Consider the following 18,339-nt stretch of genomic DNA (forward strand, 5'->3'; position numbering starts at 1 on the left):
CACTGACCAAATCCCACCCAGGCTTTATCCTCATTAACCCATGAATTTACCCTAGCAAGTCCCCCTGACACTAATGGGCAATTTAGCATGGTCAATGCACCCTAACCAGCACGTCTTTCGGACTGTGGGAGGAAACCGGAGGAAACCCACGCAGACATGGGGAGAACATGCAGATTCTGCACAGACAGTCACCCAAGGCTGGAATCGAACCCGGGACCTTGGTGCTGTTAGGCAGCAGTGCTAACCCACTGTGCCACCGTGCCTTAAAAAAAGTTGCAAGAGATCTGGGGAGGGAATTCGAGTGCTTGATGCTCAGGCAGCTGAACGTACAGGGACAATTTGGGAGAGCTGCAAGAGGCTGGAGTTAGAGGCCGGAGTTAGAGAGTAAAAAGTCTGACAACACCAGGTTTTAGTCCAACCTATTTATTTGATAATATTCTCACTAGCTTTCGAGGGGACAGCCTCTTCGTCAGGTGAATGGAGAGTTCTGGCCTCAGACAGAGCATATAAAGCACAGACAGTTTAGAGATTACTGATTAAAATGCGAATCCTTACACCTAACCTGCTGTTCAAGTTAGAGAGTGCAGGGCTCTCGGAGGGTGGAGGGGCTGGAGGAGGTTAGAGAGATGGGGAAGAGTGAGGCCACGGAGGAACCTGAAAACAGGGATGAGAATTTTAAAATGGGACGTGCTGCCTGAACGGGAGGCAGTGTGCGCGGCAGAGAAACAAAGATAGAGAGAGACAGGAAACACAGTTTGTGTATTTGTATAAGATTCAGTGAGGTTTTTAATTGTTTTACTCACAAGGTCCTGTTTATTTCAGCGTTGGCAATCGCGCTGATGAAGGGAACAATCTTCCCATAGTGTAGGAAGAGTCTGACCAGGGGGATGGAGGCTTCCTGCTTCTCTCGACACACCTCACCCAACACATGAGCGGCCGAGGCAGAGACTGGCTGCGGAGAGTAAAGAGGTGGGGGGGGGGTTACAGAGAAAAACAGCATCATAATCCCCTGGCCACAAGGAAAAATCCGCTCAATCTTAACATCCTCACTAGAGAAACGGGAAAGCACCGCGGGAAGGAATTACTGAGTGAAGGAGGATATTCGGCCCAGCATTGTTGTGCTAGCTCATCAGCAGGAGCTGTTAACTCTAATTATCGATCCCCAATCCTTCCAGGCTGAAACGTGATGCTTGTCCTTGCTGCTTTCACTGTCTCACAACACCGGGTTAAAGTCGTTTATTTGGCAGCACTAGCTTTCCCAGTCTTGCTCCTTCGTCAGGTGACTGGGAGATTTTTTTCACAAACAGGGTATATACAGACACAAACTCAATTTACAGAATAATGGCTGGAATGCGAGTCTTGACAGCCAATCAAGTCTTAAAGGTACAGACAATGTGAGTGGAGAGAGGGTTAAGCACGGGTTAAAGAGATGTGTATTGTCTCCAGACAGGACAGTCAGTGAGGTTTTGCAAACCCAGGTAAGTCACGGGGGTTACAGATAGTGCGACATGAACCCAAGATCCCGGTTGAGACCGTCCTCCTTTGTGTGGAACTTGGCTATCAGTCTCTGCTCAGCGACTCTGCGCTGTCGTGTGTCGTGAAGGCCGCCTTGGAGAATGTTTACCCGAAGATCAGAGGCTGAACGCCCATGACCACTGAAGTGTCTTGCAGAGGGCTTGCAAAACCTCACTAACTGCCCTGTCTGGAGACAATACACATCTCTTTAACCCGTGCTTAACCCTCTCTCCACTCACATTGTCTGTACCTTTAAGACTTGATTACCTGTAAAGACTCGCATTCCAACCATTATCTATATATATCCTGCTTGTGAAACAAATCCTGATGAAGGAGCAGCGCTCCGAAAGCTCGTGCTACCAAATAAACCAGTTGGACTTTAGCCTGGTGTTGTGAGACTTCTTACTGTGTTTACCCCAGTCCAACGCCGGTATCTCCACACCATGCTTTCACTGTAATTACTGTTTCCAGGTGATGTATTAACAAGAGACCAACAGGAGAGGGCAGCGATGAGCTGTATAACTGCACAGTAACATCAGGGGCAAGGCAGAATCCATAAAATCCCCATCGTGCAGGAGGCCATTTGGCCCATCGAGTCTGCACCGACTCTCCAACAGAACATCTTACCTAGGCCCTAACCCCACAACCCCACATATTTACCCTGCTAATTCCCCTAACCCGCACATCTTGGGACACTAAGGGACAACTTAGCCCAGCCAATCCACCTAACCTCTCACCTCACCATCAGGAAACACTCCCAGAAGGTGCGGGAGGAAGAGGTTGGCGATTCCTCATCATGACACTCATCCTGTTCTAAATTCACAACACATCATGGAAAACAGGCCATTCAGCCCAACTACTCCCTGCTGGGGTTTATGCTCCATAGAGTCCCTACTGTGCAGAAAGAGGCCATTCGGCCCATCAAGACCCAGGGATTTGAACTGATCTACCCTGACTTTGAAGAAGAAACAATTCTTTCCTCGGTCTTCAGTCTTTTTTTTGCTGGAATATTCAATACGAACAATTCAAAAGCCAAGTCTTACTTTTAACGGGGATCCTCTACATTTTGAGGAGGGAGACATTCCCTGTTTTCCGGAATCTCCATGTTTCTCTCATTGTGTGTGATTCTGCACTGACCATTGTCACCTGCTCCACACATATCTTATCTTTCTTTCTCAGTCTCATTTCCCATCTCCTTTTGCTTTGCACTCTCATGCCTTCTGTCATTTAATCTCTCCTTCCTGCCAGCCTATCACAGACACAGCACGGTGGCACAGTGATTAGCACTGCTGCTTTACAGTGTTAGGGACCTGGGTTCGAATCCCGGCTTGGGACACTGTCTGTGCAGAGTCTGCACGTTCTCCCCGTGTCTGCATGGGCTTGCTCCGGTTTCCTCCCACAGTCTGAAAGATGTGCTGGTTAGGTGGATTGTCCATGCTAAATTCTCCCTCAGTGTACCCGAACAGGTGTCGGAGTGTGGCGAGTAGGGGATTTTCACAGTAACTTCATTGCAGTGTTAATGTGAGCCTACTTGTGACACTAATAAATAATATAACATCCCCTCTTGTTTTTCACCTCCTCTTCTCCGGCCTCTGTCCTTGGTTCAAAAACTTTCAAATCTCTTGTTTCTTTCAGTTTTGTTGAAAAGTCACAGACCTGAAACATTAATCAGGATTCTCTGAGTTCACCCGCCTCACCAGCACTGCCAGTCGGACAGAGAATCCCCGCCACGGGTAAGGTCAGAGAATCCCCGCCATTCACTCTGTTTCTCTCTCCCCAGATGCTGCCAGGCCTGCCGAGTATTTCCAGCATTTACGATATTATCTGTTCCTTTCTCATCTATTTTGTCATTCTGTTCGGACAGTTAAAAATATTATCTGCAGATTTACTAATTAATCTCCTAGATTAGAATAATGGTTTGGTTCATGTTTCCTTGTTTCGGTGCCTTTATCTCCTAATTTGGGATTAGGGATAGGGGTTAGGGTTAGGGATTAGGGTTTAGGGGTTGGGGTTAGGGTTAGAGTTAGGGATTAGGGTTAAGGTAAGGGTCAGGGATTAGAATTAGGCTTAGGTTTAGGGGTTAGAGGTTGGGGTTAGGGTTCGGGTTAGGGGTTCGGGTTAGAATTACAGCAGTAAATTAGACTTTGGGGTAAGATTGGGGTTAGGGTTCGGGATAAGGATTTATGCATTAGGGTTAGGGCAGTTAATTAAACTATCGGGTAAGATTGGGGTTAGGGTTTGGGGTAAGGATTTATGCATTAGGGTTAGGGTTATGGTTAGAGCAGTTAATTAAACTATGGGGTAAGATTGGGGTTCGGGTTTGGGGTACGGATTTATGCATTAGGGTTCAGGTTCGGGGTTAGGGTTAGAATTAAGGCAGTGAATTAGACTATGGGGTAAGATTGGGTTAGGGTTCAGGATAAGGATTACAGATTAGGGTTAGAGGTTATTGTTAGGGGTTAGGATTAAGGGTTAGGATAGTAAATTAGACTTTGGGGTAAGATCAGGGTTAGCAAACACAATCATACCTCAACATCTGCTGATTTTAGTAAAAGGTCCCTCAATGGGTCGTAATACTGGGATGGAAAAACATGATCCTCTGTGTAAACGACATTCAGTCTCAAGGAACCCAAGTCTACCGGTTTAACAGGCTTGCCATTATCTCTGGGCTGCAGGAAATACCTGGGACATAACAACAAGAAATTACAATTCTTTCTTTGTCACAGATATTGCAACAGAAATACCAAATAAATATTCCTAACCTGCTGCACACTTGTATAATGCATTAATTAAACGTGGTTTTCTGTAAGATATACTGAGCGTGTCCCATAATCCACACTTTGGATATCACACACTGATAGTCAGTAAAATCCTAGTGAAATGTTGTGAAATTACATCCAATAAACCTCATGATCTGATTAGTGATCCACTTCTTATCCAATCAGCTTCAACTTAGCATCCAAAAACTACTGGAAGTAAATAAATGTGATTGGGCAGAGGGTATTTTCTGCACTGTAGGAATCCATGACTAAGATTGTCAGAAAAACCCACCTGGTTCACTGATGTCCCTTTAGGGAAGGAAATCTGCCGTCCTTACCCGGTCTGGCCTACATGCGACTCCAGAGCCACAGCAACATGGTTAACACTGCTGACTAGCCCTCTGGGTAATAATCATAGAACCCTACAGTGCAGAAAGAGGCCCTTCGGCCCATCGAGTCTGCACTGAACACAATCTCACCCAGGCCCTACCCCCCATATTATACCCTCTAACCACCACTACCCTGGACACTAAGGGGCAATTTTTTAGCATGGCCAATCAACCTAATCCACACATCTTTGGACTGTGGGAGGAAACCGGAGCACCCGGAGGAAACCCACGCAGACATGAGGGAAACGTGCAAACTCCACACAGACAGTGACCCGAGCCAGGAATCGAACTCAGGACCCTGGAGCTGTGAAGCAGCAGTGCTAACCACTGTGCTACCGTGCCGCCCATGGGATGAACGGGAACTAAGCACAGGAATGAACGGGAAATAAGTACAAACTGGGATAGAATAAAGAATGAGCGAATGGCACATTCTGCAGTGTCAGCTGATCATTTGTTAATTTATTGGGCAGGATTCTCCCAAAAACATTCTAAATGTCGAATTCGTGTAAAAGCTGGAGTAAATCCCACTGGTTTTTTTCAGTAGGATTTTCAAACTGAATCTCCCACACTCACTGCACTGCAGAGTGCCCAAGCGTGAATCAGGGTAAAAACCAGTGGATGGAGTGTATTCTCGCTGGAGAGGCCGCCAGTGTAGTGCTGAGTGGGCCATTGCGCACGCATCCATCTGTCAGCGCTGAGATCAGCGAATGCACAGTGGCCCTGCACTGCCGGTCTCCGACCACTGGCCAGCACACCAACCCTGGACCATTGTCCCATCGATACCCCCACGGTCTGGTCACTGGCTGCAGACTCCCAGCAGGCTGGGAGAATCGCCCTCATTAATTCATGGCAAAAGGGTTAGTAGGCTCACAAGTTTAAAACATCACACAGGCTGGAAAACAAAGGTCTTCTTAACAGAGTTTTCACAGACAAACACCTAGGACATTAGTCTGGCAAAGCACATAAATCCGACATCTGTAACTGGGAGATGGGGAGTGATCCACAGATACAGAAACAAGCAGTACTCTGAAGATTTCACACGGATTGGATATTATAACAAAAGAAAAAATGATTGTGATTGGTTTATGTTAATTACTTATAATCAATTCTGAAAACTTTAATTGCTTTTGTATCTTGGAATATGCCACTCTGGCTAACTACACGGATGTGAACTGTAGCTTCCCAGGGCCCTTGCTATAGCTTGTATTAAAGCAGGTATTCAAGAGAACTCTGTTACTTGTCCGGTTACTCGAAGGGTAAAGTTGCGATCAATTAAAAGGCTGACATCAAAGCCGCAACAATGGGATGTAGGCAAGGCCAACATTTATTACCCACTCCTAATTGCCCCTTGAGCTGGGTGGCTCACTCAGCTATTTCAGAGGGCAATTAAGAGTCAAACACATTGCTGTGAGTCTGGAGTCTCTCCCTCTTTCTAAACCTTTGCAACTGTAACTCGAGTAAGGTGGTCAGCGATGCTCAATTTAACCAACTGACCGCAAAGAGAGGGACCATGATGCTGCCCTCCACTACTGTCCACTTGTCTCCTGCACTTCACCAGGAGGTATCTAGAACATTTCCAGAGGGAAAGTCCAGTCTGGCTTTCCTCTGTCTAACGCAGCCAAGTGAGGAGCAGCTGCCGGTCACGAGGCACCTGCAAGTTCGTCATGTTAACTGCTGCTGGGTCTGCTCCGGGTGTGATTAAAGAAGGAATGGTTAAATTCGGTGAGCACTTGGTTACCATGCTTGATGAGAAGAAGACTGCTTTAGAATGTTCAAAGGAAGGCGTAATTCTCCGAGAAATTCATCACCAAACTTGAGATTACTGGCGTTCCAAAGGTCAATCCTAGAGGAATAACATTCAGTATCTCAGGAGATATAAAACACATCACAAGGTATAGAAAAGAGTGTAAACATTGCTGTTCATTATAAGATGTTAGCAGACTTAAATATACCTTCACATATCTAAATCTCGCAGTGTTTATATTAACAATCTTATAACAAGAAATAAAAACCTACTCTGAATAAAAATAACCATGAAGGTGTCAGATTGTTATAAGAAATAGCAACAGTTTAACAAATATGAATTCCCCAAGTTTGAGTCTGTTCTGAGAGATTGGTCAATAACTCCATTATTGATGTCTCACTGGGCTGTCGCGAAGATGAGTTAGGCAAACGCTGCTTTCTTAAACCTCCAAAAATTTCTATCAAAGCATGGTTTCTCACATGGGCTATTCTGCTTATTCTGTCTGCCCTTCACTCCCCGCACCCTTTAATATCCCACCCAGTCTAATCCCGCTCTCCCCCTCACTCCCCGCACCCTTTAATATCCCACCCAGTCTAATCCCGCTCTCCCCCTCACTCCCCCCACCCTTTAATATCCCACCCAGTCTAATCCCACTCTCCCCCCTCACTCCCCACACCCTTTAATATCCCACCCAGTCTAATCCCACTCTCCCCCTCACTCCCCGCACCCTTTAATATCCCACCCAGTCTAATCCCGCTCTCCCCCTCACTCCCCGCACCCTTTAAAATCCCACCCAGTCTAATCCCACTCTCCCCCCTCACTCCCCGCACCCTTTAATATCCCACCCAGTCTAATCCCACTCTCCCCCCTCACTCCCCGCACCCTTTAATATCCCACCCAGTCTAATCCCACTCTCCCCCCTCACTCCCCGCACCCTTTAATATCCCACCCAGTCTAATCCCACTCTCCCCCTCACTCCCCGCACCCTTTAATATCCCACCCAGTCTAATCCCACTCTCCCCCTCACTCCCCGCACCCTTTAATATCCCACCCAGTCTAATCCCACTCTCCCCCTCACTCCCCGCACACTTTAATATCCCACCCAGTCTAATCCCACTCTCCCCCTCACTCCCCGCACCCTTTAATATCCCACCCAGTCTAATCCCACTCTCCTCATCACTCCCCTCACCCTTTAATATCCCACCCAGTCTAATCCCACTCTCCCCATCACTCCCCGCACCCTTTAATATCCCACCCAGTCTAATCCCACTCTCCCCATCACTCCCCGCACCCTTTAATATCCCACCCAGTCTAATCCCGCTCTCCCCATCACTCCCCGCACCCTTTAATATCCCACCCAGTCTAATCCCGCTCTCCCCATCACTCCCCACACCCTTTAATATCCCACCCAGTCTAATCCCACTCTCCCCATCACTCCCCGCACCCGTTAATATCCCACCCAGTCTAATCCCACTCTCCCCCCTCACTCCCCGCACCCTTTAATATCCCACCCAGTCTAATCCCACTCTCCTCCCTCACTCCCCTCACTTTTTGTTATCCCTCTTTTGAAAGCAACTACTTAATTTGTTGTTAAAATAATTGACTGGCAGGCTTGAACAAGAGCTTGTGACTGAAATTCCTAAGAGGAATAGTGTCCGGAGGGAAGATCCAGAGGAACTCAAAGCACTACCTAGATCAGAAAGTTAAAGCTCTGTCCCATAAAACGCAAAACACAGATTGAGTGCAGAGCAATGGAATTAACGAATGTTCATAAGATCCCACCTAGAATATTGTGGTGGGTTGTGGAATCATCTCACAAAGGAGTCACACCAGCTCTGCAGAGACACAAACGTACAGAATAATATCTGAACCAATCGGGAAATTGTGATGTTCCTTCTCCCAAGATTGGGAATGAAACACCATCTGATGGATTTCCAGCTAACCTCACCTGATTTCCATCTTTTCCACATGCTCCTCCTCCACATCAAAGTGTGATTTTCGATTGTAGCTACAGGGTCTCGTCACCTACATTACACGGAGCAGATCAACAGTGAAGGGGGTTAGAATTCTCTTTGAGTTTAACGCTGCTATGTACACAGTAAGACCAAGATCCAACACAACTTTTCATTCATTCACAGGAGTGTGTGTCATTGGCCATGTCACTGGCTATGCCCATCCCTAATTGCCCCTGAGAAACATAGAAGGCAGGAGAAGGAGGAGGCCATTCAGCCCTTTGAGCCTGGTTCACCATTCATCACAATCATGACTGATCATCCATCTCAATAGCCTAATCCTGCTTTCTCCCCATAACCATTAATCCCATTCACCCCCAAGTGCTGTATCCAGCCACTTCTTACATACATTTGATGTTTTGGCATCAACTACTTCCTGTGGTAATGAATTCCACAGATTCACCACTCTTTGGGTGAAGAAATGTCTCCTCATGTCCTTCCTAAATGGTCTACCCTGAATCCTCAGACTGTGTCCCCTGGTTCTAGACTCCCCCCACCATCGGGAATATCCTTCCTGCATCAACCCAAGAAGGTGGTGGTGAGCTGCCTTCTTGAGCCACTGCAGTCCATGTGGTGTAGGTACACCCAGAGTGCTGTTAGGGAGGGAGTTCCAGAATTTTGGTCCAGTGACAGTGAAGGAATGCCGGTATATTTCCAAGTCAGGATGGTGAGTGGCTTGGAGGGGAATTTGCAGGTGATGGTGTTCCCAGGTATCTGTTGCTTTGTCCTTCTAGGTGGCAGTGGCCATGGGTTTGTGAGGTGCTGCCTGAGGAACCCAGTGAGTTACAGCTGTGCATTCCACACACTGATTCACACTCCAAAAGGTGGCGAGGGAAGCATGTTCAGGTGAGGCACAAGCTGGGCGCAGTGAGTTCCTTCAGCCCCTCAAAGGGATAGCATATATGAACTGATCACACTTTGCTGTCCACATTCAGAGTGGGCTGAAGTGGAAGTTGACACTGACAACAGATACAGTAGTAGTTCTGATCATTATGGTACATGTAGCACAGGGGCAACGGGCCGAATGGCCTCTTTCTCTCCCGCATCATTCCATGAGAGCAACTCCTTTCTCCACTGACCTCCTCAAATACAGCAAGATTTCATCACGGCATTGGCAATGAGGAGGAAAGGCATTATCGGGAGAAATGGGAGATGGGGAGCATGGGATGGGAAATAGGGCATGGGGAATGGGAATGGGGAATGGGGAGTGGGGAATGGGAATAGGGAGTGGGGATGGAGATGGGGATGGGAATGGGGAACAGGGAATGAGAATGGGGAATGGGCATGGGAATGAGGAGTGGGAAATGGGGAGTGGGGCTGGAGAGTGGGGAATGGGGAGTGGGGATGGGGAGTGGGGAATGGGGAGTGGGGAATGGTAATGGGGAATGGGAATGGGGATGGAGAGTGGGGAATGGGGAGTGGGGAATGGGGAGCGGGGATGGGAATGGGGAGCAGGGAATGAGAATGGGGAATGGGCATGGGAATGAGGAGTGGGGAATGGGGAGGGGAGATGGGGATGGGAATGGGGAGTGGGAAATAGGGAGCGGGGAATGGGGATGGGGAGTGGGGAATGGGGAGTGGGGAATGGGGAGTGGGGATAGGGATAGGAATGGGGAGTGGGGGTTGGGAGTGGGGAATGGGAGTGGGGAATGGGGAGTGGGGATGTGGATGGGAATGGAGAGTGAGGATGGGGAGTGGGGAGTGGGGATGGGAATGGAGAGTAAGGATGGGGACTGCGGGATGGGAATAGGGAGTGGGGAGTGGGATGGGTTGGGGAATTGAAAGGTGAAGGGAAAAAAACAGATTTCTGAAGGTTTTTGAGGAGGGTTTTGTGAGGAGCAGAGAGATAATGAAGAATTTCCAGAATTCCGGAGGGCGGGAATTTAGTCGCTGCTCGGATCCTGGCCTGGCTGAGTCCAGCGGAAGGACCCGAAAGCTTCCAGCAGCTGGACAGTATGGAACAAACATCCCAAATATAAAGAGAGTTTCCAGTGAGGCAGGAAAACTCTGCAGCCAGTTTGAGCAGTTTGTATTTTGTGCTATTTCAGATATTTCTAAAACACATTGTAAAAAAACTAGAAACAAACAGTTTAGTAACTGCTCCAGGAATCTGCAGCAGAAATCCGGACTGAGAGACTAAACAAGGAAAAAGCAGTAGGAATCCTCATTGGGAATCTGTACCAGATGTCTGCTGACTTACCCATTTCATTCAAATCAGGGAGACCTTAATAAACACGGATAACTTTAGTTCCACGAGTGTTTATGAAAGTGCTGAAAAACCAAGTCTTAATGAGTTGTGAAAACACTGAGTTTCACAAAGTTCAACCCAAAATAACCCAAAACCCCCACCACAACCACGTGAAGATCAGATCAGAGATTTTGAAGCAATTCTTCACCTTACCTCAAAATAAAACACTTCTTCGAACTGGGGATTGTTTGTCTTTCGTTTTACTTTTGTTTTCTTCAGCTCAGACCTAGTGCCCAAGACAAAAACAAATGTCAAAACCACGGTGATCTTTAACCACCTGGGAACTTTTAAAACCCAAAAGCAAAATACTGGAGACCTGAGAGACAATCAGTTGGAGCTGAATACTCTGTAGGTCAGGCAGTATCTTTGCAGAGGGGGAGGTAGGGTTACTCGCTCACGTTAGGGATTCTCAAACAGTGGGACGTGAACTCGAGACAAATCTTCATTCTTGTCTGGTCTGGCCTACATGCGACACCTGGAGGAAACCCATGCAGACACTGGGAGAACGCGCAGACTCTGCACAGACAGTGACCCGAGGCTGGAATCAAACCCGGGTCCCTGCTATGGTGAGGCAGCAGCGCTAACCACTGTGCCCAATTTTGTACACCTCTATCAAATCGCCTCCCCATCACCTTTCTGCCAAGAAAAACAAGCACAGTTTCTCTGACATAACCTTGTGGATAAAACCCACAGCAACGTGGCTGACTCTCAACTCCCTCAGGAATGGCCCAGCAAGCCACTCAGTTTAGGGGTATTTAGGGATGTGCATCAAACACTGGCCCAGCCAGCAAAACCCTCATCCCACAGATGGATTTTTTTAAAAAAGCAAACTGACGGGGTCAGACGCAGCGCCAATTTTACACCCTGTCTGATTCTTACTTGAAGTAAATAAAGTCTCCATAGCCCCAGAAAACCTTAGGCTGTGACTTAACCTGAGGACCACCACAACTCACATGAGGGGCAATGTTGAGAAGGCAGGGCCCTCATAAATAACACCAGCTGGTACAGGAATTGAACCCACACTGTTGGCATCACTCTGCATCAGAGACCTGCTGTCCAGCCAACTGAGCTAAACCGACTGCCCATTACTGGGCTGATATTAAACCAGTATTTCACCCTCTAGTCCCCTGGGTTTCCCCACGTGGAGAGTTTGATTACAATCACCTCCCTCGCTTCCTGCATTAATCATCCAGTAACACAACCTGCATTGCAGCTAGCAGAGTGAAAAACTCACTTTACGTGACTTCCTCCACGATCATCCTCCACACTATACTCCTGATGCACCTGTGACTGTGCGGCCAAATTCCCCTCCAATTCAACTTTCAAGTTCGCTGACGACACCACTGTAGTGGGTCGGATCTCAAACAATGACGAGACACAGTACAGGAATGAGATAGAGAATCTGGTGAACTGGTGCGGTGATAATAATCTCTCTCTCAATGTCAACAAAATGAAGGAGATTGTCATCAACTTCAGGAAGCGTAAAGGAGAACATGCCCCTGTCTACATCAATGGAGATGAAGTAGAAAGGGTCGAGAGCTTGAGGTTTTTAGGTGTCCAGATCACCAACACCCTGTCCTGGTCCCCCCATCCCGACACTATAGTTAAGAAAGCCCCACCAACGCCTCTACTTTCTCAGAAGACTAAGGAAATTCGGCATGTCCGCTACAACTCTCACTAACTTTTACAGATATACCATAGAAAGCATTCTTTCTGGTTGGATCACAGCTTGGTATGGGCTCCTGCTCTGCCCAAGACCGCAAAGATCTACAAAAGGTTGTGAACGTAACCCAGTCCATCACGCAAAGCAGCCTCCCATCCACTGACACTGTCTACATTTCCCACTACCTCAGCAAAGCAGCCAGCATAATTAAGGATCCCACGCACCCCGGACATTCTCTCTTCCACTTCCTTCCTTTGGGAAAAAGATACAAAAGTCTGAGGTCACGCACCGACCAACTCAAGAACAGCTTCTTCCCTGCTGCCGTCAGACTTTTGAATGGGCCTACCTCGCATTGAGTTGATCTTTCTCTACACTCTCGCTACGACTGTAACAATACATTCTACACACTCTCCTTTCCTTCTCTATGAACGGTATGTTTTGTTGTACAGCGCGCAAGAAACAATACTTTTCACTGTATGTTAGGTAATACATGTGACAATAATAAATCAAATCAAATTAAATCAAAATCACCCAGTAGCCAGATACAGGGGTAATTTCAAGGCTGTTGATAGAGCAAAGCCAATGGGAAATGTCGGGGTGCACGGAAATGAAAATTGGGCTGTTTCTGCAGGTAACAAACAAGTGATAATAGATAATGGAATGTGAATAGGTACCTGGATGGGCTCAGCAGGGTAACTGTTGCATACGGATCACATTGTCCATTGACAATCGGCAAGTCTTGGCACTCTATTACACTGGTTAGAAATAAATAAATAAGAAACAAATCAATTCCTGCTATCATCCAGTGCTGAGTTAACTTTCCAGTTCAGATGACTGCCTCTCCTCCCACCTTCCTTCATCGAGACTTGTTCTTCGACCTGTTTAAATATTTGACTCTCTAAGCCCTCCTGACCACACACACGAGGCCTCGCTCATCCCGAAACCATAAAATCCCACCCAAAGTTAACGGATCTTTCCATGCTCCACCCTTCGCCCACTCCGATTCCCATGACAGGTTGCTCAGTAACATTCCGGCCTTGGTTTCCTCCAAATAGATCCTGTCCCACTTTAAGGGTCGCAGCTGTGACACACTGCGCAGCTATCTCCCTGAAAGCTGTATGTTCAAGTTCCACTTCAAAGACTTCAGACAAATACCAATGAGAATTCCGAATGCAGTGCTGAGGGAGCGCCGCACTGTCAGAGGGTCAGTGCTGAGTGAGTGCCGCACTGTCAGAGGGTCAGTGCTGAGGGAGTGCCGCACTGTCAGAGGGTCATTGCTGAGGGAGTGCTGCACTGTCAGAGGGTCAGTGCTGAGGGAGTGCTGCACTGTCAGAGGGTCAGTGCTGAGGGAGGGAGCACTGTCAGAGGGTCAGTGCTGAGGGAGTGCCGCACTGTCAGAGGGTCAGTGCTGAGGGAGTGCCGCACTGTCAGAGGGTCAGTGCTGAGGGAGTGCCGCACTGTCAGAGGGTCAGTGCTGAGGGAGTGCCGCACTGTCAGAGGGTCAGTGCTGAGGGAGTGCCGCACTGTCAGAGGGTCAGTGCTGAGGGAGTGCCGCACTGTCAGAGGGTCAGTGCTGAGGGAGTGCCACACTGTCAGAGGGTCAGTGCTGAGGGAGTCCCGCACTGTCAGAGGGTCAGTACTGAGGGATTGTGAATAAAATTGGGGTCTTATAACTTACAATTTATGATTGGTTCTGTTGACAAATTTTGAAATTGACAAAAACAAAAATGCTGGTCTTAAATAGACTGAAAAGGAGTTTGGGAATATCATACAAAATATCATCAAATTTATTAATATTCTACTCTACAAACTGACATAATTCATGTGTTCTTTCAGTAGTTCTAAGGTAAGATAAAATTTACTTCTGCCCTTCAAATGCAAAGCCAACAGCACTGAGTGCTTGTGTGTGCAGGAAGTTGGGGTAGTGCACGTGTGTGTGCCCAACTATGTTAGTGTTTTTAAGAGTGTAAGTTTAGGTGTGTGCATGAGAGAGACGGGGTGGGGGGGGGTGGCGGGGGGGTGGCCTTTCGGGTATGAGAGAGACTGGGTGTGTATTTATTTGCCTGAATGTAGACTATGTGTGAAAGAGTGTGTTCATGTGACACTGTGATTGTATATATCTGTGCATGTGTGTTGATGTGTACAGAGAGTGTACATGTGGGTTTCTGTGTGCATGAATGGATGTATGTACATTTTTGAGTTTGTGCGTGTATGCGTAAATTTGCATGTGCATACATCATAGAAACTCTACAATATAGGAGGCCATTCAGCCCATCCAATGTGCATTGACTCTCTGAGTATATTACTCAGAGCTCATCCCCATGACCCCACACATTTACCATGGCTAATTGACCTAACCCACACATCTTTGGAGTATGGGAGGAAACCCGAAAACCTAGAGGAAACCCACACAGATACGGGGAGAACGTGCAAACTCCACACTGAGAGTGGCCCGAGGCTGGAATGGAACCCCGGTCCCTTGTGCTGTGAGGCAACAGTGCTAACCATTGTGCCACCATGCCACCCTATATGCTTGAGTGTGGCTGTTTGTGTGTGTGAGTGCATGTGTGTCGGTGGGTCAGTTTGTCTCTGTCTGCGTTTATGTGTGACACAGACAGTGCACGTTCCTCACTGGGTGTGCATGTAGAGGGATTAATGGGATATGAATCTAGTGCATTAGTCGAAATGATGTGGGGAGGTTGGACCGTCTCAAACTGAACCATTAAACTGCTGGAAGGACATGACATACACAACAGGCTCTGATTCATGTTCTCCACTGGCTGTGAACCCATCGACCTGACACGTGAATTCTGCTACAGGCAGCTGAAAATAGATTTCCCATCTGCTGAACAGTGTCCCAGAATTCTGACTGAAATCCTGTGAGGTTATGGAGAGTCGCTGATGAGGAAATTGTGGTGTAATTTCCAATGTCCTTAAAGCAGGTTATCATTTCCTTCCATCCAGAGCTTTCTGTACAAGTCTGTACTTGTTCCATATCTTGTGTGTGGGTTTATCAGCACATTATCCATTCCCTTCAGGAATACTGTCAGGATTTTTACACAATTCAGAAACTGCCAGCAGATTGAAAAAAGCTGTTTATTTTCCTTTTGAAGGATATCCAATCAAAAAAAAAGTGATGGTGCCTTTTATTCAGTGTTAAAGGTTTGCATTTTAGTGTTTTATAATAGTTGATTTTGTTCCTTTTGTCATTTAGACCAGGGACTATTCTCACAGTCAGCTATGTACAGGGAGGCTGTGGTGAGATGGTATTGTCACTGGGCTAGTAATCCAGACCTCCAGGGTGTAACGTTCTGGGTTCAATCCCACCACAACAGACGGTGACGTTTGAATTCAATAAAAATGAAAAGTCTAATGGATCGACTGTTGTTAAAAACTCACCTGGGTTCTTTGGGGAAGTAAATCTACCATCTTCGTCTGGCCCACAGACTACCCCGGATCCACAGTAAAGTTTATTTATTAAAGTCTCAAGTAGGCTTACATTAACACTACAATGAAGTTACTGTGAAAATCCCCGAGTCGCCACACTCTGGCGTCTGTTCGGAGAATTTAGCATGGCCAATGCACCTAACCAGCACGTCTTTCCAACTGTGGGAGGAAACCAGAGCACCCAAACAAAACCCATGCAGACATAAGAACATAAGAACATAAGAACATAAGAAATAGGAGCAGGAGTAGGCCATCTAGCCCTTCGAGCCTGCCCCGCCATTCAATAAGATCATGGCTGATCTGTCGTGGCTCAGTTCCACTTTCCCGCCCTCTCCCCATAACCCTTAATCCCCTCTCTTATCAAGAACCCATCAACCTGCTTCTTAAAAATATTTAGCGAGGCAGCCTCCACCACTTCAACGGGCAGAGAATTCCAGAGATTCACCACCCTTTGAGTGAAGAAGTTCCTCCTCAACTCCGTTCTAAACCGCCTCCCCTTTATCTTGAGGCTGTGCCCCCTAGTCCTACTGTCTTTTTTGAGCGGGAAGAGTCTCTCCACCTCTATCCTATCCATCCCATTCATCATCTTATACGTCTCAATGAGATCTCCCCTCATTCTTCTAAACTCTAACGAGTACAAGCCTAGTTTATTCAGCCTCTCCTCATAGCTCAATCCCCTCAACTCCGGTATCAGCCTAGTAAACCTCCTTTGCACTCCCTCCAGGGCCAAAATATCCTTGCATAAGTACGGCGCCCAAAACTGCACACAGTACTCCAGCTGCGGCCTCACCAATGCCCTATACAGCTGCAGCAAGACCTCCCTACTTTTATATTCAATCCCCCTCGCTATGAAGGCCAGCATCCCATTCGCCTTCCTGACCACCTGCTGCACCTGCAAGCTGGGTTTTTGCGACTCATGCACAAGGACCCCGAGGTCCCTCTGCACCGTCGCCTGCTGCAGAGAATGTGCAAACTCCACACAGACAGTGACCCAAGCCGGGAATTGAACCTGGGTCCCTGGCGCTGTGAGGCAGTGGTGTTAACCACTGTGCCACCTGTGCCTCCCAATGGTCGACTCTTCAAAAAAAATGCAAGCCAGCGTTAGCAATGGGCAGAGATACCCATATCCCACAAACAAATCAAACAAATTTCCCATAGGTAGACAGACATGCATTTCGACTTCCACAATTTTATGACATCCAAAGCCCTTTCCGGCTAATGGTGTTGTTGTTGTAATGTAGGACCCTTGGTTCCATTCTTACCAAACACTCAGAACCAGAAAAAGACCTGTCATGGTTCTCTTCCTGCTCCTGTATCTTTACCTACAGTGTCTCCAGGGATCAATGCATCCCCACAACCCCCCCACCCCACCCAACCACCCCCCATTTCTCATCACATGCGATACTTTGACCATCATCCAAAAACAAGCACGAGCTTTCACATCGAGGCTGGGACCTCAGGAAGACAGAATGAATGAAATAAATTTCTCGCACAAACTCCCTCAAGCTCACAACTAAAATAAATGATGAAATCACACAGCAAGTCTCACTGAATAATTGATTAGATTACACAGACAGGTCCCTAGGACACAAAATAAAACAGTAACTCACCGTGTAGCCAACTTATGGCAAATGGTCCCAACATCAGTGATGACTTCACTCAGTCTCAGCTCCAGGTGAACTTTGCCCTGCAATAGTGATCATAATGTGAGTTACCCCGTACAGAAATAGTGATCATAATATGAATTACCCCGTACAGAAATAGTGATCATAATGTGAGTTACCCCATACAGAAATAGTGATCATAATGTGAGTTACCCCGTACAGAAATAGTGATCATAATGTGAGTTATCCCGTACAGAAATAGTGATCATAATGTGAGTTACCCCGTGAAGAAATAGTGATCATAATGTGAGTTACCCTGTACAGAAATAGTGATCATAATGTGAGTTATCCCGTACAGAAATAGTGATCATAATGTGAGTTACCCCGTGAAGAAATAGTGATCATAATGTGAGTTACCCCGTACAGAAATAGTGATCATAATGTGAGTTACCCGTACAGAAATAGTGATCATAACGTGAGTTACCCAGTACAGAAATAGTGATCATAATGTGAGTTACCCTGTGAAGAAATAGTGATTATAATGTGAGTTACATTACACAGAAATAGTGATCATAATAAGAGCTATTCTGTGCAGAAAGAGTGATCATAATATGAATTGCACCATGCAGAAATCAGCCACAGCAAGAAAATCCTGGAACTACTCACTGAAATTTACTTTTTACGAAAGCAAACACTTGATTTCTAAAAACTATCATTCACCACCCTCCAGAATGTCTCAAAACACTTCAACTTCAATGCAGTTACAGTTATTATACAGTGAAAAGCAATAGTCTGGTTTTCATTTGATTGTCTGGGGAATCAATACTCACCTCAACACAAGGGAGAAACTTCTGATCTGCTGTGAAATTGTGCCATGAAATACTTTACATCCATCAGAGAGGCCTGACAGACTGTCAGTTTAGTATCTCATTTTGAAAGATTGAACACCTGACAGTGC

The 18,339-nt window shown here is 46.8% G+C and overlaps 2 protein-coding genes across 2 annotated transcripts in view; both read right to left on the bottom strand.

The window, feature by feature from the left end:
* Window positions 1–18,339, bottom strand: part of LOC145349499 (vitamin K-dependent protein S-like) — a 118,878-nt gene that overhangs the window by 60,301 nt on the left and 40,238 nt on the right. The gene's annotated exons all lie outside the window — the stretch shown is intronic.
* The window catches only part of rasa3 (RAS p21 protein activator 3), a 144,356-nt gene that overhangs the window by 27,886 nt on the left and 98,131 nt on the right, over window positions 1–18,339 (bottom strand). Inside the window, exons 5-11 of the mRNA XM_080198037.1 lie at window positions 17,388–17,464; window positions 13,005–13,085; window positions 10,821–10,893; window positions 8,356–8,432; window positions 6,402–6,506; window positions 4,044–4,197; window positions 804–952 (exon numbers count right to left, since the gene is read on the bottom strand). Of these exons, the coding sequence (XP_080054163.1) occupies window positions 804–952; window positions 4,044–4,197; window positions 6,402–6,506; window positions 8,356–8,432; window positions 10,821–10,893; window positions 13,005–13,085; window positions 17,388–17,464 (716 nt within the window). The remainder of the gene's footprint in view (window positions 1–803; window positions 953–4,043; window positions 4,198–6,401; window positions 6,507–8,355; window positions 8,433–10,820; window positions 10,894–13,004; window positions 13,086–17,387; window positions 17,465–18,339) is intronic.

Source organism: Carcharhinus amblyrhynchos, chromosome 10 (assembly GCF_965287045.1).
Source record: "Carcharhinus amblyrhynchos chromosome 10, sCarAmb.v2.hapA, whole genome shotgun sequence".
NCBI classification, from domain to species: Eukaryota; Metazoa; Chordata; class Chondrichthyes; order Carcharhiniformes; family Carcharhinidae; genus Carcharhinus; species Carcharhinus amblyrhynchos.